At 42.7% G+C, this 26,857-nt stretch overlaps 1 protein-coding gene across 4 annotated transcripts in view; it reads left to right on the forward strand.

Moving 5' to 3' along the window:
• The first annotated feature begins 2,080 nt into the window (after positions 1-2,080).
• ska3 (spindle and kinetochore associated complex subunit 3) overlaps positions 2,081-26,857 on the forward strand; it is a 61,571-nt gene continuing 36,794 nt past the window's right edge. The window contains exons 1-3 of one of the 4 annotated variants that reach the window (XM_072577420.1): positions 2,081-2,220; positions 11,220-11,324; positions 11,672-11,736. In XM_072577420.1, coding sequence (XP_072433521.1) covers positions 11,225-11,324; positions 11,672-11,736 — 165 coding nt within the window. In that variant the 5' untranslated portion in view covers positions 2,081-2,220; positions 11,220-11,224. Of the gene's footprint in view, positions 2,221-11,219; positions 11,325-11,671; positions 11,737-26,857 lie in introns of those variants that run through there. The other 3 variants (XM_072577421.1, XM_072577422.1, XM_072577423.1) reach the window with 3 other exon arrangements.

Below are 26,857 nucleotides of genomic sequence, written 5' to 3' on the forward strand. Positions count from 1 at the left end.
CCAGAGTTTAGATCGGAGTGGTGCTGGAAAAGCAGAGCAGGTCAGGTAGCATCCGAGGAGCAGGAAAATTGACGTTTTGGGCAAAAGCCCTTCATCAGGAAAGATGAAGTTCCTGATGAAGGGCTTTTGCCCGAAACATCGATTTTCCTGCTCCTCGGATGTTGCCTGACCTGCGTGGGCCGAACGAGGGATTTGCGGAGGGAATGGTCTCTGCAGGATGCTGATAGTGGTGAGGAGGGAACTATATCTGTGGTGGTGGGGTCTGACTGTAGGTGGCAGAAATGGCAGAGGATGATGTGCTGTATCCAAAGATTGGTGAGGTGGAGAGTGAGAACCAGGGGGTCCTCGATGTTGTCAATGTGGTTTCCACTACACTGGGGAGACGGGACGCCAACTCGTCGAACATTTCAAAGAACATCTCTGGGACAAACACACCAAACAACCCCACCCACTCCACCAAGGACATGCAAGTCCTGGGCCTCCTCCACTGCCAAATCCTAGCCACCCGGCACCTGGAGGAAGAATGCATCATCTTCTGCCTTGGGACCCTCCAACCACATGGCATCAACGTCGATTTCACCAATTTCTTCATCTCCCGTTCCCCCAACCTCATCCCAGATCCAACCTGCCAACTAAACACTGCTCTCTTGAACTCTCCCACCTGTCCTTATTTCTTCCCACTTATCTGCTCCAACCTATCACCATCATTCCTCACCTGCCTATCACCTTCCCTCCAGACCCAACATCTCCATCCTATTTATCTCTCAGACCCCTTCCCCCTCCACATTCCTGATGAAGACCTTATGCCCGAAATGTTGATTCTCCTGCTCCTTGGATGCTGTCTGACCAGCTGTGCTTTTCCAGCATCACACTTTACAACTGTGTAGATGCTGAAGATGGATTGTTCGATGTAGCTGACAGAGACAATTGTAGCTAGGGCCCATCTGAGGGCCGATGGGCACCCCCTGGATTTGGAGGAAATGGGAGAAGTTAAAGGAAAAGTTATTAAGAGTGGGAACTAGTTCGGCAAGGCACAGGAGCGTATTGGTGGAGCGGGATTGGATAGGTCTGTTGGAGAGGAAAAAGCTGAGGGCCAGAAGGCTGTCCTTGTGGGGTATGGACTGCACATCCATAGTGAAGATAAAGCACTGGGGGCCAGGGAACTGGAAGTCACTAAAGAGGTGGTTAGTGTTGTGGACGTAGTTTGAAATGTCTGAGTGAAGAGGGAGAGGTTGGAGTCGAGATAGGAAGAAATGAGTTTGCTTGAGCAGGAGCATGAGGAGACAGTGGGTCAGCCAGAGTAGTTGGGCTGGTCTGTGTGGTGGGGGCTGGGTTTTGGGGGAGTTCAGGCTCTAAAATTATTGAACTCGATATTGAGTCTGGAGGGCTGCAAGTACCCAAGTGGAAAATGAGATGGTGTTCTTCCAGCGCGTGCTGAGTTTCGCTGTAGCACTGCAGCAAGCCTGAGACAGAGATGGGTTAAAAGTAGGAGAAAGTGAGGACTGCAGATGCTGGAGATCAGAGCTGAAAATGTGTTGCGGGAAAAGCGCAGCAGGTCAGGCAGCATCCAAGGAGCAGGAGAATCCACGTTTCGGGCATGTGTTAAAAGTAGCATGCAACTGGAAGCTCAGGGTCTTTCTTATGGGCAGAACGTAGGTGTTCTGCAAAGCGGTCACCAAAGGCAGGTAAAGGATTTGGGAATAGTGCAAACTGGTGGAGTTGAAGAGAAATAAAATTTATATGTAATAGGTCTGTTTCTACAGATGCTATCAGACCGGCTTTTCCATTTTTTTTACTTCAGTACAAGTCTCACAATTATTTCGGGGCTTACCGTGATTCTGAAAAATCTCCATTTGTTGGAATTGGACGTTCCCAGACTAAATATAACGGAAACTATTGAAATTAAACAGATCAACCAGGTCATAATTTTGTAGCAGGCCCGTTTTCACACATTCTGAGTTTGTGATTGTGGTGGAACTTTTAGGAGAAGACAATAAACGTCCTGTGATCGTAAACATCCGGGGCTGGGACAAAGTAAGATGATGATTGCGCATGTGCGGCGAACAGACCGTTGCTATGAGTAGCGTATGCGCACGCGCAGTTAGTGGGACCCGTTCATGAAGCCGATTTTAAATTGAGTGGCGCGAGGTTTCAGTAGGAACCAATTGTTTCGGTGGCGACTTTAAACGTTAGTGTGTTTCATTGCTGGGGTATTAAAAGGTAAAAGCGATAAGATATCGTTATTTGATTTCTGTGGGTACAATAGTTGTTTATGGCAGTGTGCTAGCTTTTTACAACATTTGGTAATGGAAGATGTTTCAAGAAGGAACGGTTGGTGGATGGGCTTAGGTAATGTAGAGCTGTTCTTAAATGGTTCCCGTCCTGGAGTCAGGTCTCTAGAATGTAAATGAAGATTCGTGGTTATCATGCTCCTGTGTTTTAACTTGCCCTAAAGTATAATGGCCACCAAACCCAGGAATGGAAGCTACGGTTAAAATGGGCGGAGGTTGTTTCATCTTTTTCATTGGAGCCCTCACCACTGCTGAAACTAAAACAGAAACTGCTATAAACGAACACCCCTTAGTCAGAGCTTGTCTTGTTACTTACTATGCGCCGATTATTTAATGTTGAGTGCATAGGTGGTAATTTTGTGATCTGGGTCTAAATGTAGAAATATACCTAAATCAACAGATTACATTAAATTAGGAGGTATAATAGGAGAAATACTTGCAATTGTAGAATAGCTTTCAGCCCTTTGGAAATGCCAAAAATGTATACAGCAAAATAAATCACCTTTAAACAGTTGTCACTATTGTTAATATAGGAAATATGATAGTCAATTCGTGCACACCAAGGTCCACAAACAGGGCTGTGATACTAACAAGATAACTCATGATGATGGCTGGCTGACAAATATCAGCCAGGGCACCTGTAGAATACAAAGAAATAGTGCTAAGGGATTTCTATAGAGGCTGGTTGAGATGGCTGGTTAGAAGGAGTTCCTCAGTATTATACAAGATTCTAAACCGACTTTGTTTTCAAGTTTCTGGAGTGTGCCTTGAATTCACAGTCTTCTGATTCTGAGGAAAAAATGACAATGACTGAGCCAGAATTGACACTTTCACAAGTTTTTTGTGTGTGTGTGTGTTGTTGGAAGATGATGGGAAATGACCAAAACAAATTCAGTGAGTGAACGGAATTGGTAGCTGGAGTTCAATCTAAGAAGATTACAATGTCATTCATTTTAAATCATAAAGAGAAAATGAAATATTTTCTTAGTGGAGAGAAAGGGAATTTTGGGTATCCATTTCCACAATCAGTAACATCTTGTGCACAAGTACAAAATGTAGTCAAAATTGCCATGTGAAATATTAGAAGAAAGTGAGGACTGTAGATGCTGGAGATCAGAGTCACAAAGAGTGGTACTGGAAAAGCTCAGCAGGTTAGGCAGCAGCTGAGGAGCAGAAGAGTCCATGTTTTGGACATAAGCCCTTAGCCTTTTGAGTTGTTAGGATTCAAAACAGATTAAGGATGATTTTTATGGGGCCTTGGTCAGATTCCATGTGGTGTGCTTGTTTAGCTTTACACACACAACTTCAGAAAAAAATTGACTTTGGAAAGCAGTGCAGAATCACCATAATAATACCATTTGGCATTGGTGGTAAAAGCCCCCATAACATTTTTTTTCTGGTTTTCTGTGCCACTTCCTGATCTGGAAAAATTAGTCAAGTTTGTTTTTTTTTCATTCACTTCCACCTTCTTCAGTTCCATCTCTAATTTGACCCACCCCATCCCTTCCTTTGTTTCTTGTCCCCATTTATGGGCATAGGATGTCCATTAAAAGTTATTACAAACCTAATGAATTTCCAACTACTTCATTTACATATATTTACACATGTATTCTCCATGGTATTTTCCCATTTTCTGCATCTGTTTAATCTGTTCTGATGATACACTTTCCATGATGGTGCTGATGACATGTTTTCCTTTTTCCTCAATAACGAATTGCCCACTGTGGTGGACAGAGTCCTCAACCAAGTCTGTCCCACTTCGCATACCTGTCAGGACCATGATGGGGTTCTTTTCACTCACCTTCCATCCCATAGACTACTCTAGTCAAAAGATCATTGTTTGCCTTTTCTGCCATCTCCAGCATCACACTGCCACAAATAACATTTCTCCCCCTTGTCTCCATCAGTATTTTGACTATTCCCTCTGAACCCTTTGTTCACTTCTGTGTTATCCTTGACACATGTAGACACACACCCCTTTCATGCAATTGCAAGAAATGTAATACTTGCCTTTTTATCTCCCACCATCACACCAATTCTGTTTTCTGCTGTGCAGATTTCTGAGATCGGTATGCGACAGCAGCTTGATGTTTTGGCCCATCAATCATGGAACCTTTGAGCATAGCCACATGGCTGAGAGGGAACATTGGTTGTAGGTCTGAAGGAGAGTACAGCAAAGGAGTAAGGCTTGGAAAAATTTGTAAACCAAAATGCAAATCTTAAAATTAAAATCTCACTTGACTCTGTGAATATGGGTGAAAGGGACACGGTGAGAATTGAAACACAAAAAAAAGCCTATTTTAAAAACACAATGAACAGAATGCTCTGTCACATAAGTTTTGATGGGAAAATGAATTTCACTGTTGCAAATTGGAATGCTTTGACTGTTATTTTATTAATCAACCAATATATCTGGCTGTCAAGCTAACTGTTCCTGTCTTCTGAAAGATTGGAGAACTGTAAGTGCAGAAACCTTCAACAGTTTTATGGGAGTGACCAATATTGACACACCTAACAGGAAATGACAATAGGTACAGGAGTAGGCCATTCTGCCCTTCGAGCCTGCACCGCCAGTCAATATGATCATGGCTGATCATTCCTAATCAGTATCCTCTTCTTGCCTTATCTCCATAACCCTCGATTCCACTATCTTTGAGAGCTCTATCCAACTCTTTCTTAAATGAATCCAGAGACTGGGCCTCCACTGCCCCTCTGAGGCAGAGCATTCTACCCAACCACCACTCTCTGGGTGAAGAAGTTTCTCCTCATCTCTGTCCTAAATGGTCTACCCCGTATTTTTAAGCTGTGTCCTCTGATTCGGCACTCACCCATCAGCGGAAACATGTTTTCTGCCTCCAGAGTGTCCAATCCTTTAATAATCTTATATGTCTCAATCAGATCCCCTCTCAGTCTTCTAAACTCAAGGGTATACAAGCCCAGTCGCTTCAGTCTTTCCGCGTAAGGTAATCCCGCCATTCCAGAAATTGACCTCGTGAACCTATGCTGCACTCCCTCAATAGCCAGAATGTTTTCCTCAAATTTGGAGACCAGAACTGCACACAGTACTCAAAGTGTGGTCCCACCAGGGCCCTGTACAGCTGCAGAAGCACCTCTTTGCTTCTATACTCAATCCCTCTTGTTGTGAAGGCCAGCATGCGATTAGCCTTCACTACCTGCTGTACCTGCATGCTTGCCTTCATTGACTGGTGTGCAAGAACACCCAGATCTCTTTGTACTGCCCCATTTACCTAAATTGATTCCATTGAGGTAGTAATCTGCCTTCCTGTTCTTCCCACCAAAGTGGATAACCATACATTTATCCACATTAAACTGTATCTGCCATGCATCTGCCCACTCACCTAACTTGTCCAGGTCACCCTGTAATCTCCTAACATCCTCCTCACATTTCCCCCTGCCACCCAGCTTTGTATCATCAGCAAATTTGCTAATGTTATTGCTGATACCATCTTCTATATCATTAACATATATTGGAAAATGCTGCGGTCCCAGCACGGATCCCTGCGGTACCCCACTGGTCACTGCCTGCCATTCCAAAATGGAGCTGTTTATCACTACCCTTTGTTTCCTATCAGCCAACCAATTTTCAATCCAATCTAGTATTTTGCCCCCAATGCCATGCGCCCTAATTTTGCTCACTAACCTCCTATGTGGGACTTTATCAAAAGCTTTCTGAAAGTCCAGGTACACTACATCCACTGGATCTCCCTCATCTATCTTCAGTTACATCCTCAAAAAATTCCAGAAGATTAGTCAAGCATGATTTCCCCGTCATAAATCCATGCTGACTCTGACCAATCCTGTTACTACTATCCAGATGTGTTGTAATTTCATCCTTTATAATAGACTCCAGCATCTTTCCCACCACTGAGGTCAGACTAACTGGTCTATAATTTCCTGCTTTCTCTCTCCCACCTTTCTTAAAAAGTGGTACAACATTAGCCACCCTCCAATCCTCAGGAACCGACCCCAAATCTATCGAACTCTGGAAAATAATCACCAACGCATCCACGATTTCCCAAGCCACCTCCTTCAGTACCCTGGGATGTAGACCATCAGGCCCCGGAGACTTATCAACCTTCAGACCTAACAGTCTCTCCAACACCAAATCCTGGAAAATATAAATTCCCTTCAGTTCAGGTCCTTCAGCCACTGTTACCTCAGGGAGATTGCTTGTGTCTTCCCCAGTGAACACAGATCTGAAGTACCCATCTAATTCTTCTGCCATTTCTTTGTTCCCCGTAATATATTCCCCTGTTTCTGTCTTCAAGGGCCCAATTTTAGTCCTAACCATTTTTTTGCCTTGCACATACCTAAAAAAAGCTGTTACTATCCTCCTTTATATTATTAGCCAGTTTACCTTCGTACCTCATTTTTCCTCTGTGTATTTCCTTCTTAGTAATCCTCTGTTGCTCTTTAAAAGCTTCCCAGTCCTCAGTTTTCCCACTTATCTTTGCTATGTTATACTTTTTCTCTTTTAACTTTATATGTTCCTTAACTTCCCTCATCAGCTTCGGCTGCCCATGCCTCCTCCTGGGATCTTTCTTCCTTTTAGGAATGAACTGGTCCTGCAACTTCTGCATTATACTCGGAAATATCCGCCATTGTTCCTCCATGGTCATCCCTGCTAAGGTATTGCACCATTGAACTTTGGCCAGCTCCTCCCTCATAGCTCCATAGTTCCCTTTATTCAACAGAAGTACTGTCACTTCCGACTGTACCCTCTCCCTCTCAAATTGCAGATTGAAGCTTAATGTATTATGGTCACTATGTCCCAATGGCTCCTTCACTTTGAGGTCTCCCTGACCAATTCTGGTTCGTTACACAATACCAGATCCAGAATTGCCTTCTCCCTGGTAGGCTCCAGCACCAGCTGCTCTAAGAATCCATCTTGGAGGCACTCCACAAAGTCTCTTTCTTGAGGTCCAATACCATCCTGATTCTCCCAGTCTACCTGCATGTTGAAATTCCCCATAACAACTGTAGTAACATCTTTGCGACAGGCCAATTTCAGCTCCTGATTCAACTTACATCCGACATCCAGACTACTGTTTGGGAGGCTGTCGATGACTCCCAAGAGGGTCTTTTTACCCTTAGTATTTCGCAGCTCTATCCACACTGACTCTACACCCCCTGACTCTAGGTCCCCCCGCGCAAGGGACTGAAATCCTCCCTTGCCAACAAGGCCACCCCACCCCCTCTGCCTGTCAGTCTGTCCTTACGATAGCACGTGTAGCCTTGAATATTCATTTCCCAGGCCCTGTCCACTTGAAGCCACGTCTCCGTTATCCCCACAATATCGTAGCTGCCAATTTCCAAAAGAGCCTCCAGCTCATCCATCTTATGTCTAATGCTTCGTGCATTCATGTATAGTATTTTTAATTTGTTACTGCTCTCACCCTTCCCATCAACCCCTATTTCACTCAACCTTACAGCATGATCCCTTTGAGTTTTCTGCCTCATTGATACAGTTGTCTTTCTTGACTTCTCTTGTTCTAACTTTCCCTTCAATTTCCTTTTTAAACATCCAGTTTGTCCCCTCCCCCCTGCTACTTAGTTTAAATGTAGTGGTGTTGCCATAGAAAACCTGCCTGCCAGAATGCTGGTCCCTAACCTATTAAGGTGCAAACCGTCTCTCTTGTAGAATTTATGCTTACCACAAAACATACCCCAGTGATCCAGGAACTTAAATCCTTGCTTCCTGCACCAGTTCCCCAACCACACATTCAAGTCCATTATCTCCCTGTTTCTGGCCATACCAGCCCGAGGAACTGGAAGCAAACCGGAGATAACCACCCTAGACGTCCTGCTTTTCAGCCTTCTTCCTAGTTCTCCGAAGTCCCGCTGTAATATGTTCCTCCTCTTCTTCCCGACATCATTTGTGCCGACATGTACCACCACCTCTGGCTCTTCACCCTCGTCCTTGAGGATTTCCTGCACTCTGTCCGCGATTAGATTAGATTAGATTACTTACAGTGTGGAAACAGGCCCTTCGGCCCAACAAGTCCCACACCGCCCCTCCGAAGCGCAACCCACCCATACCCCTACATCTACCCCTTACCTAACACTACGGGCAATTTAGCATGGCCAATTCACCTGACCTGCACATCTTTGGACTGTGGGAGGAAACCGGAGCACCCGGAGGAAACCCACGCAGACACGGGGAGAATGTGCAAACTCCACACAGTCAGTTGGGAATTGAACCCAGGTCTCTGGCGCTGTGAGGCAGCAGTGCTAACCACTGTGCCACCGTGCCGCGATGTCTTCACCCTGGCATCAGGAAGGCCACACACCATCCTTAAATCCCGTCTGCTGCCACAAAAACCCCGGTCAGTTCCTGTCACGATGGAGTCCCCTATTACCACGGTTCTGTGCGATGTCCGACTCTTCCGCTCTTCCGCTCTGCCTCTGCGCCAACTTTTGATTACCACTAATCCAGTATTTGGTTTTCAGCATCTGCAGTCATTGTTTTTACCTTGTTGATTTTAACCCTACTGCGAATCCTCTTGCAAGGATGCCTGCCTTGAAGAAGTTTTCCTCCTCTCTCTACAAGAATCTCCCACTGCAACTCCCAGGTCATTTCCTCTGCTCTGAAGAAGCTTTATTCCTGATGAAGGGCTTTTGCCTGAAACGTCGATTTCGCTGCTCGTTGGATGCTGCCTGAACTGCTGTGCTCTTCCAGCACCACTAATCCAGTATTTGGTTTTCAGCATCTGCAGTCATTGTTTTTACTTTGCCAACTTTTGATTGACAGACCTGGCCGCCTTGCGAACTGGCAGTGTCATCAGTTTGTAATTTTTATTCTGTTTGTAATTTTTATTAATGACTTAGAGGAGGGAGTCGAAGGGTGGGTCAGTAAATTTGCAGATGATACAAAGATAGGTGGAGTTGTGGACAGTGAGGAGGGCTGTTGTCGGCTGCAGAGGGACTTAGATATGATGCAGAGCTGGGCTGAGGAGTGGCAGATGGAGTTCAACCCTGCCAAGTGTGAGGTTGTCCATTTTGGAAGAACAAATAAGAATGCGGAATACAGGGTTAATGGTAGGGTTCTTGGTCAGGTGGAGGAACAGAGGGATCTTGGGGTCTATGTACATAGATCTTTGAAGGTTGCCACTCAGGTGGATAGAGTTTGTAAGAAGGCCTATGGAGTATTATCGTTCATTGGCAGAGGGATTGAATTCAAGAGTCGTGAGGTGATGTTGCAGCTGTACAGGACTTTGGTTAGGCCACATTTGGAGTACTGTGTGCAGTTCTGGTCGCCTCACTTTAGGAAAGATGTGGAAGCTTTGGAGAGGGTGCAGAGAAGATTTACCAGGATGTTGCCTGGAATGGAGAGTAGGTCGTACGAGGATAGGTTGAGAGTTCTCGGCCTTTTCTCGTTGGAACGGCGAAGGATGAGGGGTGACTTGATAGAGGTTTATAAGATGATCAGAGGAATAGATAGAGTAGACAGTCAGAAACTTTTTCCCCGGGTACAACAGAGTGTTACAAGGGGACATAAATTTAAGGTGAAGGGTGGAAGGTATAGGGGAGATGTCAGGGGTGGGTTCTTTACCCAGAGAGTGGTGGGGGCATGGAATGCGCTGCCCGAGGGAGTGGTAGAGTCAGATTCATTGGCGACCTTTAAGCGGCATTTGGATAGGTACATGGATGGGTGCTTAATCTAGGATAGAAGTTCGGCACAACATCGTGGGCCGAAGGGCCTGTTCTGTGCTGTATTGTTCTATATACTGTTTCCAAAAGCTTCAACTTGTTCCTGACAGGTACTTCTCCCAGGGTCTCTTGCACCTGTCTCCTCTCTGCCTTCCTCATCGTCTGCTTTCTTCTGGCATGATTGGTGTAATAATCTTGCTGAAGGTCTTGTTCAGAAAGATCTCGTTCTCTCGGATGAGCCTAAGGTCCTCGAGTTCTTTCATCAGTGCTGCAATATGCTCAGTCAATAGCTGAATGTGTGCACACTTTCCACACATAAAAGAGCCAGACACACCAGAGTCATTGACCTCCCACATCAAGCACGTAGCACACTGAACCAGCTGGGCAGTCATGTCTTCACCCTCTTCAGCTGTGGCGTAATCACTTCACTCAACCTCCTTGTCAAAGACTCTTGAGCTGAAGCCTCACTCTTCGATCCAAACTTCCTTAGACCCTCTTTTTGTGGCAAGTCTGTGGACTCTTAATTTAGGTTTTATTACATTTACAGTTTGGAACTGACTGATATGCAGTCTTGTTGATTGTTGTTTTTGTGCAAAATTGGTTGGTGTTGACAGCCAATTCTGACTGGGGCCCTTTGCCCCTTGGTGCCAGTGTTACTTAAGGCAGCCAAGTATTTAAAATATTGTGATATAAACAAGAATTACTTTATTAACAACAATACTTGTGTATAAATGGTGTTAAAGCTACTGGGGAATGGATGGCAAGAAGGGTGGAATAAAGGCAGGAGTGTAAAATGGTTAGGAGGAAAGATATTTATAATTGGAAGAGAAAAGTGGAATTGGAAGTATGGTGCAGTCCGTGGACAGTAAAGGAATTGCCAGCAAAAACCTAGATTTGGTGGAACATGAGTGTCAGAGTGAAATGAATAAAGTGTCTGTTAAAGGATGGTGAGTCGCATGGATAATGGTTTGTGGATCTCTAGGTGGTGTACTTCTGTAAACTAAGGCAAGGTGGGGTTATAAATTATTTAAATGTTGAAGTAGCTTTCAGGAAAGCAATTAACAACATAAGTCTGTTTAAATGTCATAATCTTTTGTTTTATGAATCTGCAAAGCGTAAAAATATGAAGTGACTACAGATTTCATTGGTGAGAAATTTGTAGGTGTTAACTCTAGGTTTCATTATTTTTCAAAATCTGAAATTCTGATGCTATGTCAACTTGTTTCTATCAAGATTGTTTTCACTTTTTTTAAATAGTTTTAATGGATCCAATACATAATTTCTTCACCAAGTTGAGGACCCTTGCAATAAATTTGGAGAACGAAACCAAATATCTTGATCATGCTTTGAATAATGAGTCTGGTAAGCTGGCAAATTAACAGTTAATGAATTATTGTAATGGGAAGGTAATCAAATCTACTAAAATGATGTAATCCTAAAAGTTGTATCTGTGTGTGCCACTTGCACCTTAGTTTGTTTTCTAAAATGTTTTGGAACTGTTAGTTATAGGAAATAATTTGCATAAAGCTTCCTCTCTGGCTAAAATTTCAGTTGCTACCAAACCATACTCTGCATATACACCATGTCTTCTGGTGCTGATTTTAATATATTATTTCCTAATTTGGTACATTTATTTTAACTTTAGCTTTGAATTTTTCTGATAAATCTGAAGAAACCTAAATGTATGTTTTATTTCCATCTCCATGAAGATCATGAAGAAGAAGCTCCAAAAAAGATCCTTCATGAGTTACATTCTGAAGTCAGGCTTATAAAGGTAGAGTTTAAATTATGAATTTATTCATTATCATAGATTAGTTGTGTGTTGCAAGTGCTAAATCTAACTATTTTCCTCAAAGCTTGCCTGTTGCAAACAAGATTATTTCCCGCTGTATTTTCCCTCTTCTTTTTGAGTAAGCCATCTAGGTTTTAGAATAACTTTTTTTTTAAAAATTCAGTGTATTGTTTGTTTGAGGTTTGATTTTATTTTTTGGCTGCAGTTGTGATTCCTGTAAGTCACAGTTTGTGGTTTGAGTTTGAGATACAGATGTTTCAGAAACCTTTTTCAGCCGACCAATAAGAAACTACTAGATATCTTCATTTTGAGGACAAATATACATGCCCAATGTAAAAGAGGACTTGGTTAAAGTAGACTGGAAACCGATTTTATGGTAGGACAGTTGATGAGCAGTGGAGGACTTCCAAAGCAATTTTTCAAAGTGCTCAGCAAAAGTATATTCTAGTGAAAAGGAAGGGCTGTAAGAAAAGGGGTAATCTGCCATGGGTGTCTAAGGAAATAAGGGAGGCTATCAAATTGAAAGAGAAGGCATATAAAGTGGCCAAGAATAGCAGGAAGTTAGAAGATTGGGAAAACTTTAAAGGTCAACAGAAAGCCATGAAAAGAGCTATAAAGAAAAGTAAGAAAGAACAGGAGGAAAAAAAACTAACACAGAATATAAAGACAGATAGCAAAAGTTTCTATAAATATATAAAACGAAAGAGTGGCTAAAGTAAACATTGGTCTTTTCAAGGATGAGGGGGCATTTAGTTATGGGATATGATGAAATGGCCAAGGCATTGAACAGGTATTGTATATCGGTCTTCACAGTGGAGGACACTAATAACGTGCCAGTAATTGACAGACATGAAGGTAGTTGAGGACCGGAAACAATCATTATTAAGCAAGAGGTAGCGTTGGACAAGCTAATGGAGTGAAGGATAGACCAATCTCCTGGCCCTGATGGAAGAGAGATGGTAGGAGAAATACCAAGTGCATTTGTAGTAATTTTCCAAAATTCACTGGACACCGGGGCAGTTCCAGCAGATTGGAAAACAGCAAATGTGACACCACTGTTTTAAAAAGGGGCGTAGTCAAAAGATGAGGAATTTATAGACCGGTTAGCTTAACCTCTAAGTGGGGAAGATGCTTGAGTCTGTTATCAATGAAGGACTAGCAAGGCATCTAGATAGAAATTGTCCCATTGGGCAGACGCAGCATGGGTTCATGAAGAGCAGGTCCTGCTTAAGAAATCTTTTGGAAGTCTACAAAGACATCACAAGCAAGATGGACAACGGTGACCCAGTGGATGTGGTGTACCTAGATTTCCAAAAGGACTTTGACAAGGTGCTGCACAAGAGGCGGCTGCATCAAATCAGGATGCATGGCGTTACAGGTAAAGTATTAGTATGGATAGAGGATTGGTTGACCAACAGGAAACAGAGTGGGGATAAATGAGTGCTATTCTGGTTGGCAATCAATAACTAATGGTGTGCCTTGGATTGGTGTTGGGACTGAAATTATTCACAATTTACCAAGATGATTTGGAGTTGGGGACCATGTGTGTCAAAGTTTGCAGGTGACATTAAGATGAGTGGCAGAGCAATGTGTGCAAAGGACTGTGAAACTTTGCAGAGGAACATAGATACTTTAAGTGATGGGCAAAGATCTGGCAGATGGAATACAATGTTAATAAATGTGAAGTCATCCATTTTGGTAGGTGTAACAGTAAAAAGTTGCAGTATGCTGCTATGCAGAGGGACCTGGGTGTCATTGTGTATGAATTATAGAGGGTTGGTCTGCAGAAACAACCAGTAATTAGGAAGGCAAATGGAATTTTGTCCTTCATTGCAAAAGGGGTTGTTTAAAAGCAGGAAGGTTATGTTGCAGTTGCATAAGGTGCTGATGAGGCCACACCTGGAGTACTGCGTGAAGATTTGGTCTCCTTAAGTGAGAAATGATGTACAGGCACTAGAAAGGGTGCAGAGGAGGTTCACTGGGTTAATTTTGCAGTTGAGAGGGTTGGCTTATGAGGAGAGACTGAGTAGACTGGGATTATGTTCATTAGAACTCAGAAAAATGAGGGGAGATCTTATAGAAACCATATAACATTATGAAGGAAATAGATAAGTTAGAAGTAGAGACGATGTTTCCACTGGCAGGTGAAACTAGGACAAGAGGGCATAGCCTCCAGTTTAGAAAGAACAGATTTAGGACTGAATTGAGAAGGAACTTCTTCACCCAGAGGGCTGTAAATCTATGGCATTCCTTGCCCAGTGAAGTAGTTCAGTAAATGTTTTTAAAGCTAAGTTGGATTTTTTTTTGAACAATTAAGGAATACGGTGAGAGCACAGGTAAGTGGAGCTGAGTCCATAAAAAGTTCAGCGATGATCTTACTGAATGGCAGAGCAGGCTAGAAGGGTCAGATGGCCTATTCCTACATCAGTAGTGTAGTAACTATTTCAATAATATGCACTACTTTCATACTTGAAGTATAACATTAATCTCAAAGTGAGTCCACTCACAGAAATCATTTGATTGCCTCTAATTTAAAAGGAATTTAATTGTTCCAAAAACAGGAAAGTATCTCCACACTCAAACTATTCCATTTGCATTGATCTCAATTCCATGTATGTATTCTTGTCCTGCAATTGCTTTATACTTCAAAAAAGTGCCTTTGTTATTTTCTTTTTGGAGCAATTTGACACTTTGTTTCAATGACTTGAATATATCTAAATTCATTTTTTTAATTAAAAGTCCCTCTAAATATTTCTGTTTGTTATTTCATTTTTAAATGGCATCTATAACATTTGAACTTTTAGCTGCAGTGAATAATATGACCAGTATTAAATCATTTAATAACTGCCCAAAACAATTATTTAGAACAGGATTCTACTACCTGTCTCAGTAAGTATTGTTTTGGGAGGGAGAAGAGATGAGTACTTGATGTTTCGTGTGCTCTGTCCTGCAGATTCTACTTGCATCTCACTTTGAGAAATTAAGGACACACAGCACTATTTATGTAACTCATGGAGAATTGCTATGCTACAAAATTACACAAAACAGAACAATTTTACTTAAATTTTAGAAAACACAACAAATGTTGATCCTTTGTGCAAAACTAATACAAGTGAGTTGCTATTAACCAATGATTCCAGATGTTTAGTTTAACAGGCATTTCCTCTGGGGAGAAAGAAAGTTAACGTTCTAGATCTAAAATGCATCTGAAGTTACTTAACTTGGGGGTACATTCTTCAGTCGACAGGTAAGATAGCCATTCTATCTAATGACCATGAATGTTTCAGTTGTGGTGAGAATGACTGTCCTTGATGTCAAGACAGCATTTGACTAAGGGTGGTATCAAGGACCCTTGGTAAGTTATTGGAGTTTGAGTGGGAGGGGTGGGGACAGTCTCCACTTTGTCTTTTGTTTTCAGCCATAACTAGCCCAAAGGAAGATGGTGATAATGTGTTGAAGGCCAGTCATCTCAGCCCCAGTACAGCACTAGAGGAGTTCCTCAGATTAGTGTCATAGATCCAAACACTAGTAGTCACTTCAATGACATTCCCAACCTCAAAGTCAGACATCAGCAAGTTTCACTGCACAAAGTTCAGCACTATTTGCAACTCCTCAGATACTGAAACAGTCTGTGTCCACATGCATCCATAGATAACATGGCTATTTTGATAAGTGGGAAGTAAATCCAAGCATCATCAGTTCATCTCCAATAAAAGGACAAGCCAACAATCACCCCTTAATGCTCAGCACCATTGCTATAACTGAATGCCCCATATCAAATTTCTGGGGATTACTATTGACTCGTTACTGAACTTGATTAGCTATATAAAATACTGTGGCTACAAGAGCAGATCAGAGGCTGAAATTCTGTGGAAACAACTTGTCCACCTATTTTTCCAAAGCTTGTGTGATGTTTATAAGGCACAAGTGAATGAACACACTTAAATGAATATAGCATCAACAACACTCTCAACTCGAGACCATCCAGGAGAAACCAGCCCATGGATTGGCAGCATCTACAATCAAGGAATATAAAGCAGTGTAGAGGAGAGTAACAAATCCATTATGAAGTATCATGGGGGAGGGATCACAGTCTTTGGGCCAACAGCTTTAGGAGAATGGAAGCGAATAATAAATTAACACAAAGATAATAGGGAAGGTAATGCTTTATGATTCTGGACACATGTAATCTGGCAGTAAATCTGTTTGCTATACATGTCTGTATTTTGAATTTCAACTCATCAGTATTTGTAGTTCAGCCTCCAGATCACTGTAACACCTCAAGGAAGCAGTAAGTTACCTGGAGTTTTCAGGGTTCGGGGTGGGTGTGATGGTTCTAGTGCTGTTGGAAAACTTTAAACTCGAGTGACAGGGGTTTAGGAGCCAAAGTGGGGAGAAATAAAACAGAAAAGTAAGAAATAAAAGTGGAAGGCAGAAGAATCATTGGAAAGCTATGATGGCTAACAAGATTAAGCCACAAAGCATTTAGAATTTGTCTTTTTAATGTGTGGAGTAATCACAAAGTAAATGAATTAACTCAAATAGATCTAAATGGTTAAGATTTGGTTTCAATTACAGATATGGCTGCAGAATGATTGAGGATAGGAACTGTAGTTCCAGGAATATGCATTATTTAGGAAAGAGATGAAAAAGCGACTGGAGGTAGTTTATCATTGTTAGTAACCAAGGAAATCAAAGTATAGTGAGGAAGGCTATTGGCTCAGAAAATCAGGATGTGAAATTTGCATGGAAAGAAATTAGGAGCCCCATAAAAGTTAGGGATTGTCCATGGGTCTCTAAATAATGTTGGAGACGTAAGTGAGGACATGAGGCAAGAAACCAGTTGCATGCAATGTGGGTGCAACTGTAATCATGGCTGACTAATTTGCATATAATTTTCGCAAGACAAAGAACAATGGTTTTGTGGAGGAGGATTTCCTAGGTCTGCATATGACTTTTTTAAACACCAATATGTTGAGGGAACAACCAGAAAACAAACCAATTACTGTACAATGAGAAAGGAATCCTGCTAGGGAAATGTAAGGGATTTAAAAGCTTGACAAATTACCATGACCTGATAACCTACATACTACAATACTAAAGGAGGTGATCCTGATAATATTAGACAAGTTAGTGTTATCTTCCAAAATTCTGTACACTTGAGCAGTTCCTATAGGTTGCGTGGTAGTTAATGTAAGCCCACTATTTAAAAAAGATGGGAGAGAAAAACAGGGAATTATAGACCAGTTAACCTAACATCAATAATGGGGGGGGGGAAAATGCAAGAGTGTATTAAAAAGGACTGAAAAACAGAACACTTGGAAAGTGTTGAGACTAGACAAACCCAGAAGAATTTATATAAAGTAACTCAAGATTAACTGATTACTTAGTCTTTTGAGGATGTAATAGGTACAATAGATGAGGGACAACCAATGGGTGTGGCATTTTTGGATTTGTTCATAACGTTTTTAAAAATAAAACACATGGGATAGGGAATACTATATTGGCATGATTGCGAATTGCTTGGCTGGCAGGAACAGAGTAGGAATAAATGTTGTTTTGTCCAGGTGGCAGGCATTGACTAGTAGTGCACCACAAGGGTCAATGTTTGGGCCCTAGCTACATAAATGACCTGGATGAGGGAACCAAATGCAATATTTCCAAGTTTGCTGAAGACTGAGGAGGGTATAAGAAGGCTTCAAATGATTTAGATAAGTTGTGAGTGGACCAAGCGTAGCTAAATGTGAAGTCATGCACTTCAATGTGAAAACAGAATATTACTTTGTGAATATTGAGGAAATTTGGATGTATAAAGGGATCTGGGTGTCCTTTTACAGCAGTAAATGAAAGTAAAGAGTCAAGAGCAGCAAGCATTTAGGAAGGCATATGTTATATGAGGCTTCATTGCAAGAGGGATTGACTTCAGGAGGGATAGTTATACAGGGTCTTGGTGAGACTGCACCTGGAGTATTGCATGCAGTTTTGGTCTGCCTACCTAAGAGGATATACTTCCTATAAAGGAAGTACAGCAGAGGTTCACTGTGCTGATCCTGGGGTGACAGGACTGTTCAACCAGCCCTCTATTCAGGATAGAGGGTATGTGACTTTAATTAGTTTAGTGACATAAAATTCCAATGGACAGACTAGATGCAGGGAGGATGTTTTCCCTGGTTAGGAAGTCTAGAACTGGGGTCACCATCTTAAGGACTGAAATGAAAACTTCCTTTACTCAAAGGTCAGTGAATCTGCAGAAGGCTGTGGAGGCCAAGGTGAGGGTGAGTATCTTCAAGAAAGAGATGTTTTTAGTTACAAGTCATCGAGGTATGGGGAGAAATCATGAATATGGAGTGATCATATTAAATGACAGATCAATCTCTGCTCAAACTCCCGAAAGGCTGACTGCGACTCTGAGTCTCTGTTTCTGTGAGCAGATTGGGACTAATTTAAAGCAGAGCTACAAAAGTGATAATCTCTGGATTACTTAAATGTGTTATAAGCAAATTGCAGGCTAAATAAAATAAGACGTTAGTTCCATTGAGCAAATTCCATTGATGTAGGATATAGGGGCCCTGATTCATGGGGAATTGGTACCACCACCAGGGAATTCAGAGCTGCATTGTTTGGATGGTCTTCAGTTGAATTATATTGGATCCACTGTTCTGGCTAGTCATATAATTAGGGCTTGCTTTCTGTTTGGAAGAATCAGGAATATTTATTTTGCTTGGGGAGGAAGTCAATAGCTTTGAAAGCTTTTGTCAGCTGGCAGAAATCTAGTTGAAATTAAATGTGTGGAGCAGTTTCTCCTAGAGAAAGTAGTTAATGTTAGAACAGTTAGGTTAGTGTAAGTGTAAGGATTCTAGTTTGAAAGTTCTAAACAAGAAGTATTTAGTTGAAAGTTTGGGAGAAGATTTGTAGCTCGGGTGCTCATTGTTGTGGTTGTGTTTGCCGAGCTGGGAATTTGTGTTTCAGACGTTTTGTCCCCTGTCTAGGTGACATCCTCGGTGCTTGGGAGCCTCCTGTGAAGTGCTTCTGTGATGTTTCCTCCAGCATTTATAGTGATTTTGTACCTGCCGCTTCCGGTTATCAGTTCCAGCTGTCCACTGCAGTGGCCGGTATATTGGGTCCAAGTCGATGTGCTTATTGATTGAATCCGTGGATGAGTGCCATGCCTCTAGGAATTCCCTGGCTGTTCTCTGTTTGGCTTGTCCTATAATAGTAGTGTTCTCCCAGTCAAACTCTTGTTGCTTGTCATCCGAGTGTGTGGCTACTAAGGATAGCTGCTAATGTCGTTTCGTGGCTAGTTGGTGTTCATGGATGCGGATCATTAGCTGTCTTCCTGTTTGTCCTATGTAGTGTTTTGTGCAGTCCTTGCATGGGATTTTGTACACTATATTGGTTTTGCTCATGCTGGGTATCGGGTCCTTCGTCCTGGTGAGTTGTTGTCTGAGAGTGGCTGTTGGTTTGTGTGCTGTTATGAGTCCTAGTGGTCGCAGCAGTCTGGCTGTCAGTTCAGAAATGTTTTTGATGTATGGTAGTGTGGCTAGTCCTTTGGATTATGGCATGTCCTCCATTCTGTTGTCTTTCCCTTGGGCATCTGTTGATTAAATTGCGGAGGTATCCGTTTTTGGCGAATACATTGTATAGGTGTTCTTCTTCCTCTTTTTGCAGTTCTGGTGTACTGCAGTGTGTTGTGGCCCTTTTTTGAACAGTGTCTTGATGCAACATCTTTTGTGTGTGTGTTGGGGTGGTTGTTTTCGTAGTTTAGGACTTGGTCTGTGTGTGTGGCTTTTCTGTATACCTTTGTGGTGAATTCTCCGTTCGGTGTTCACTGTACCATCACGTCTAGGAATGGGAGTTGGTTGTCCTTTTTCTTTCTCTCTAGTGAATCGGATTCCTGTGAGTGTGGTGTTGATGATCCGGTGTGTGTTCTCTATTTCTGTGTCTTTAATGATTACAAAGGTATCATCTACATATCTGACCCAGAGTTTGGGTTGAATTTGCAGTAAGACTGTTTTTGTTCTAATCTTTGCATTACCGCATCTGCTATGAGTCCAGAGATGGGTGAGCCCATGGGTGTGCCGTTGATTTTTTCATATGTTTGGTTGTTAAATGTGAAGTGTGTTGTGAGGCACAGGTCCAGTAGTTTGAGTATGCCGTCTTTGTTGATAGGTTCCCCGTCTTGTTGTCTGTTCTATATGTCCAGCAGGTTGGCTATTGTTTCTCTGGCTCGGGTTTTGTCAATAGAGGTGAACCGTGCCGTTACATCGAATGAGACCATAGTTTCTTCCTTGTCTGTGTGTATATTTCTGATAATGTCCAAGAATTCCCGTGTTGATTGTGTAGTTTCTGGATCCGCTGATCAGGTGTTTCAGTTTCTGCTGCAGTTCTTTAGCCAGTTTGTGTGATGGTGTCCCTGGTAGTGATACTATGGGTCTGAGTGGGATGTCTGGTTTGTGCACTTTAGGTAGTCCATAGAATCTGGGGGTGTTGTTGCTTTCGGGTTTCATTCTTTGTAGGTCAGACCTGGTTATCGATCTGTCTTTTTTTTTTTTGGAGGTTCCTCTGTGTGTTGTTTATCCTATTGGTGAGCTGTGGGGTTGGGGTCAAACTCCTTCTTTTGGTAGGTGTTGGTATCTGCAAGTAGTTGTTGTGCTTTTTGGATGTACTCTGCTTTGTCCAGGATGATCGTCATTCTGCCTTTGTCTACTGGTAGTATGATTATATTCTTATCGTTTCTTAGTGCTTTTAGTGCTTCCCTCTCCTTGGTGTTGAGGTTATGTGTTTGTCTTTTCCTTGTTATCGGGGGTCTGATACTTTGTCTCACTGTTTGCTGTGTCTCTTCTGTCAGTCCATTGTTTCTGAGTGTGCATTCTAGTGCTGCTAGGTAGCCTGCTGTCTTGGCGTCCCTGTGGTTGTAGTTGAGTCCCTTGGCCAGTATTGTTCTTTCCGTGTTCATGAGCTGTCTGTGGGAGAGGTTTCTAATCCAAGAGTGTGTTGTGGTGTCCTCTGGTGTGTGTTAGTTTGGCAATTTTTTCTTTTTTAGTGCCTTTTTTTTTTTTGCAGTGTGTGTGGTCCTGTTCTGTACTATGGTGATGGCCTGTTCTATGGTCCCGGTCCATTCCTGATTGGTGGTTTTTGAAATTAACGATTTTTGGCATGCAATTTCTTGTCTGAATTTGTGAAGTCTGTTGTGTGCGTCTGTAATCATTACCTGGATCATCCTGAATCCGTTCTGTCTGGCTGTGTCCCTGGCTTGTGGGTTGTTGACTGGTGGTCTGTATCTGACACATGGTGGAAGGATTCGATTCTTTCGGCATTCGTGCAGGAACCGGAGTTGTTCGTATGTGGCGCTTAGGCGGTTGGCACAGGATTCCCATTTCCTGGCTTGTCTTAGCGTCTCTTGCCCGCAGGCGTTCAAAGTTTGGGAGAAGACTTGTAGCTTGGGTGCTCGTTGTGGTTCTGTTCGCCAAGCTGGGAATTTGTGTTGCAGACGTTTCGTTCCCTGTCTCGGTGACATCCTCAGTGCTTGGGAGCCTCCTGTGACAGCACACAAACCAACAGCCACTCTCTGACAACTCACCATAACAAAGGACCCAATACTCAGCATGAGCAAAACCAATGTAGTGTACAAAATCCCATGCAAGGACTGCACAAAACACTACATAGGACAAACAGGAAGACAACTAATGGTCTGCATCCATGAACACCAACTAGCCACGAAACGACATTAGCAGCTATCCTTAGTAGCCACACACGCAGATAACAAACAACATGAGTTCGACTGGGACAACACTACTATTATAAGACAAGCCAAACAGAACAGCCAGGGAATTCCTAGAGGCATGGCACTCATCCACAGATTCAATCAATAAGCACATCGACTTGGACCCAATATACCGGCCACTGCAGCGGACAGCTGGAACTGACAACCGGAAGCGGCAGATACAAATCACTATAAATGCCGGAGGAAACATCACAGAAGCGCTTCACAGGAGGCTCCCAAGCACTGAGGATGTCACCTAGACAGGGGACGAAATGTCTGCAACACAAATTCCGAGCTCGGCGAACAGAACCACAAGTATTTAGTTGAAATACTGAAGGTGTTACTCACAATTGAGAACATTCGAAGTTCAGCTTTGGGACTCTTCAAGGAAGATGCCAATAAACTCCTAAGACCAAGAATTGAAAATAAACATTTGCCTTAAATCTTTAGATGTGACAGGAAGGAATTCTCTCTGGTATTTGAATACTGTAAAGTGATGGTTTTGGAATGGGTGGGATGGGTTTTTTTTCTCATTTACTGTGAAATCTTTCTAACTTTATTACGTTCTCTTTAAGCATCTTTACATTTGCATAATAAAGTCTGTTTATTGTTCTAAATAACTTTCAGTGGAAAAAAAAACACTAAACCACTATGGGTGGTACGGTGGCTCAGTGGTTGGACCCAGGTTCAATACCCGCCTCAGGCAACTGTCTGTGTGGTGTTTGCACATTCTCCCTGTGTCTGCGTGGGTTTCCTCTGGGTGCTCCAGTTTCCTCCCGCATTACAAAGAATGTGCAGGTTAGGTGAATTGGCCGTGCTAAATTGCCGGTATTGTTAGGTGCATTAGTCATGGGTGAATGCAGGGGAATGGGTTCGGGTGGGTGGCTCTTCGGAGGGTCAGTGTTGCCTTGTTGGGCCAAAGGGCCTGTTTCCGCACTGTAGGGAATCTAATCTTTTTTAAAAAAAAGGAAATATAATTGATAATAGATTCTATGGAAACAGACCCTTTTTGGTCCAACTCGTCCATGCCGACTAGATATCCCAGCCCAATCTAGTCCCACCTGCCAGTACCTGGCCTATATCCCTCCAAATCCTTCCTATTCATATACCCATCCAACTGCCTCTTAAATGTTGCAATTGTACCACCTCCTCCACATCCTCTGGCAGCTCATTCCATACACGTGCTACCCTCTGCATGAAAAAGTTGCCCCTTGGGTCTCTTTTATATCTTTTCCCTCACCCTAAACCTATGCCCTCTAGTTCTGGACTCCCCGACCCCAGGGAAAAGACTTTGTCTATTTATCCTATCCATGCCCTTCATAATTTTGTAAACCTTTTATAAGATCACCCTCAGCCTCTGATGCTCCAGGGAAAACAGCCCCAGCCTGTTCAGCCTCTCCCTATAGCTCAAGTGCTCCAACCCTGGCAACATCCTTGTAAATCTTTTCTGAACCCTTTCAAGTTTCACAACATCTTTCCGATAGGAAGGAGACCAGAATTGCACGCAATATTCCAGAAGTGTCCTAACCAATGCCCTGGACAGCCGCAACATGACCTTCCAACTCCTGTACTCCATACTCTGACCAATAAAAGAAAGCATACCAAACGCCTCCTTCACTATCTTATCTACCTGTGACTCCACTTTCAAGGAGCTATGAACCTACACCCCAAGGTCTTTGTTCAGCAACATTCCCTAGGACCTTTCCATTAAGTGTATAAGTCCTGTTAAGATTTGCTTTCCCAAAATGTAGCACCTCTCATTTATCTGAATGAAACTCCATCTGTCACTTCTCAGCCCATTGGCCCATCTGGTCAAGATCCTGTTGTAATCTGAGGTAACCTTCTTCGCTGTCCACTACACCTCCAATTTTGGTGTGATCTGCAAACTTACTAACTGTACCTCTTATGCTCGCATCCAAATCATTTATGTAAGTGACAAAAAGTAGAGGACTCAGCACCGATCCTTATGGCACTCCACTGGTCACAGCCTCCAGTTTGAAAAACAACCCTCCACCCTCATCCTCTGTCTTCTACCTTTTGAGCCAGTTCTGTATCAAAATGACTAGTTCTCCCTATATTCCATGAGATCTAACCTTGCTAATCAGTCTCCCATGGGGAACCTTGTCGAACGCCTTACTGAAGTCCATATACATCACATCTACTGCTCTGCCCTCTTCAATCATCTTTGTTACTTCTTCAAAAAACTCAATCAAGTTTGTGAGACGTGATTTCCCACGCACAAAGCCATGTTGACTATCCCTAATCAGTCCTTGCCTTTCCAAATACATGTACATCCTGTCCCTCAGGATTCCCTCCAACAACTTGTCCACCACCGAGGTCAGGCTCACCGATCTATAGGTCCCTGGCTTGTCTTTACCGCCCTTCTTAAACAGTGACACCACATTTGCCAACCTCCAGTCTTCCGGCACATCACCTGTGACTATTGATGATACAAATATCTCAGCAAGAGGCCCAGCAATCACTTCTGTAGCTTCCCACAGGGTACATCTGATCGGGTCCTGGGGATTTATCCTCCTTTTACCGTTTCAAGACTTTCTACTCTGTAATCTGAACATTTTGCAAGATGTCACCATCTATTTCCCTATAGTCTATATCTTCCATATCCTTTTCCACAGTAAATACTGATGCAAAATATTCATTTAGTATCTCCCCCATTTTCTGTGGCTGCACACAAAGGCCGCCTTGCTGATCTTTGAGGGGCCCTATTCTCTCCCTCGTTACCCTTTTTTGTCCTTTAATATATTTGTAAAAACCCTTTTGGATTCTCCTTAATTCTATTTTCCAAAGCTATCTCATGTCCCCATTTTGCCCTCCTGATTTCCCTCTTTTAATATACTCCTACTTTCTTTATACTCTTCTAAGGATTCACTCGATCGATCCTGTCTATACCTGACATATGCTTCCTTCTTTTTCTTAACCAATCCCTCAATTTCTTTAGTCATCCAGCATTCCCTATACCTAGCAGCCTTCCCTTTCATCCTGACAGGAATATACTTTCTCTGGATTCTTGTTCTCTCATTTCTGAAGGCTTCCCATTTTCCAGCCGTCCCTTTACCTGCGAACATCTGCCTCCATCAGCTTTCAAAAAGTTCTTGCCTAATACTGTCCAAATTGGCCTTTCTCCAGTTTAGAACTTCCACTTTTAGATCTGGTCTATCCTTTTTCCATCACTATTTTAAAACAAATAGAATTATGGTCGCTGGCCCCAAAGTGCTCCCCCACTGACACCTCAGTCACCTGCCCTCCCTTATTTCCCAAGAGTAGGTCAAGTTTTGCACCTTCTCTAGTAGGTACATCCACATACTGAATCCGAAAATTGTCTTGTACACACTCAAGAAATTCCTCTCCATCTGAACCCTTAACACTATGGCAGTCCCAGTCGATGTTTGGAAAGTTAAAATCCCCTACCATAACTACCTTATTATTCTTACAGATAACTGAGATCTCCGTACAAGCTTGTTTCTCAATTTCTCTCTGACTATTGGGGGGGGGGGGGGTCTATAATACAATCCCAATAAGGTGATCATCCCTTTCTTATTTCTCAGTTTCACCCAAATAACTTCCCTGGATGTATTTCCTGGAATATCCTCCTCAGCACAACTGTAATGCTATCCCTTATCAAAAATGCCACTCCCCCTCCTCTCTTGCCTCCCTTTCTATCCTTCCTGTAGCATTTGTATCCTGGAACATTAAGCTGCCAGTCCTGCCCATCCCTGAGCCATGTTTCTGTAATTGCTACGATATCCCAGTCCCATGTTCTAACCATGCCCTGAGTTCATCTGCCTTCCCTGTTAGGCCCCTTGCATTGAAATAAATGCAGTTTAATTTATTAGTCCTACCTTGTCCCTGTCTGTTATGTATCCGTCCGTCCGCCCATCCACAAGCGGTCCTAGCGAACCACCCTGCCGGTATAGTAGTCCCCGTCCAATCCAGGGGCAATCCGTCCGTCCTTGTACTAGTCACCTGTACCCCAGAAGAGGTCCCAACGACCCAAATATGTGAACCCCTCTCCCATAAACCATCCCCGCAGCCATGCATCTGCTCTATCCCCCTATTCCCGCCCTCACCAGCTCCTAGCACTGGGAGTAATCCGGATAATACTACCCTTGAGGGCCTCCATTTTAAATGTCTGCGTAACTCTCTGTAATCTCCCTTCAGAATCTCAACCTTTTCCCTTCCTATATTGTTGGTTCCAATATGGACAATGACCTCTCGCTGGCCCCTCTGCCCCGTGAGAACATTCTGCACCCTCTGAGACATCCTTGAGCCTGGCACCATCTATGGCAGATATAATCCGCAGTAACCCTTAAACTCTCTTTAAACTGCCACATCTGACAAGAAGTACATATCACTCTATTAAAGGCCATTTTTGCTCCTTCACAGCCTACAGACCCAGAAAATAACTCTCTTATTTCTCTACAAACACTGCCCCAGGTTAAATTAATAGTTATGGCTTATGTTTTAAGTTTAATCAAGAGACATTTCTCCAAAAAGCTACAATCAAGAAAGAACCTACTCTACCCACTTCTGCAGATTTTCTGTAGGCCACAGTTAAAACAACAATTAACTTATCTGATTCTGTGCTGTTAACTTCACCCAACAGTTCCTCCAAGATCAGTTGTCAATTTCACTGTTTAATAATTGTCCCAGCTGCACTCCGATGAACAGCGATACACTACACTAATTCAAACAGCAAAGGCAGGAACTGTACAGGTTCTCTCCCTCTCTTGCAATGACCTCACCATGTGCTTCCTTTGTCTGTTCTTCACTCTTTTTAAAACTGCTATTGTTTTGACTCTTTGTTTTGGAACTTTGGGGGGAAAAAAATGCAACAGCATATGAAACAGTAATTGCTGCTCCTGCAATTTGAGGAAATCACCTCCAGCACCTAAAATACCTCCAAAAAGGAGCAGCTGTTACAGCCAGAAATTTTTCCTGTCCTCCATCTTGGATTACCCAGAATCCTTTTCCAGTCTGGGTTAACCAATAATAACACCAACAGGAGTCATAACATATTGAATGTATGGGGAGATTAGAACTTAAATGGAAGACCCTTTATTTTTAAGATAAACCTGAACATTTTTTTTTCTGAGGGCCATAAGTCTTTGGAACACTCTTCAGAATCATCAATTTTTTTTTAAGGGAGATGTAGATAGATACTTAGCTTTCAACTACCTTGTTAGTTATCAGCAGTATGTGGAAGATGTGGCTCAATTGAATCAGCCATGATTTTATTGAATGGCAGGGCAGACTAGAGAGACCAAATAGCCCACGTGATTCTTAATTCACGTGATTGTTTGTAAATATTTGCTGTAGCCA

The sequence above is a fragment of the Chiloscyllium punctatum genome, chromosome 9 (genome assembly GCF_047496795.1).
Source record: "Chiloscyllium punctatum isolate Juve2018m chromosome 9, sChiPun1.3, whole genome shotgun sequence".
NCBI classification, from domain to species: Eukaryota; Metazoa; Chordata; class Chondrichthyes; order Orectolobiformes; family Hemiscylliidae; genus Chiloscyllium; species Chiloscyllium punctatum.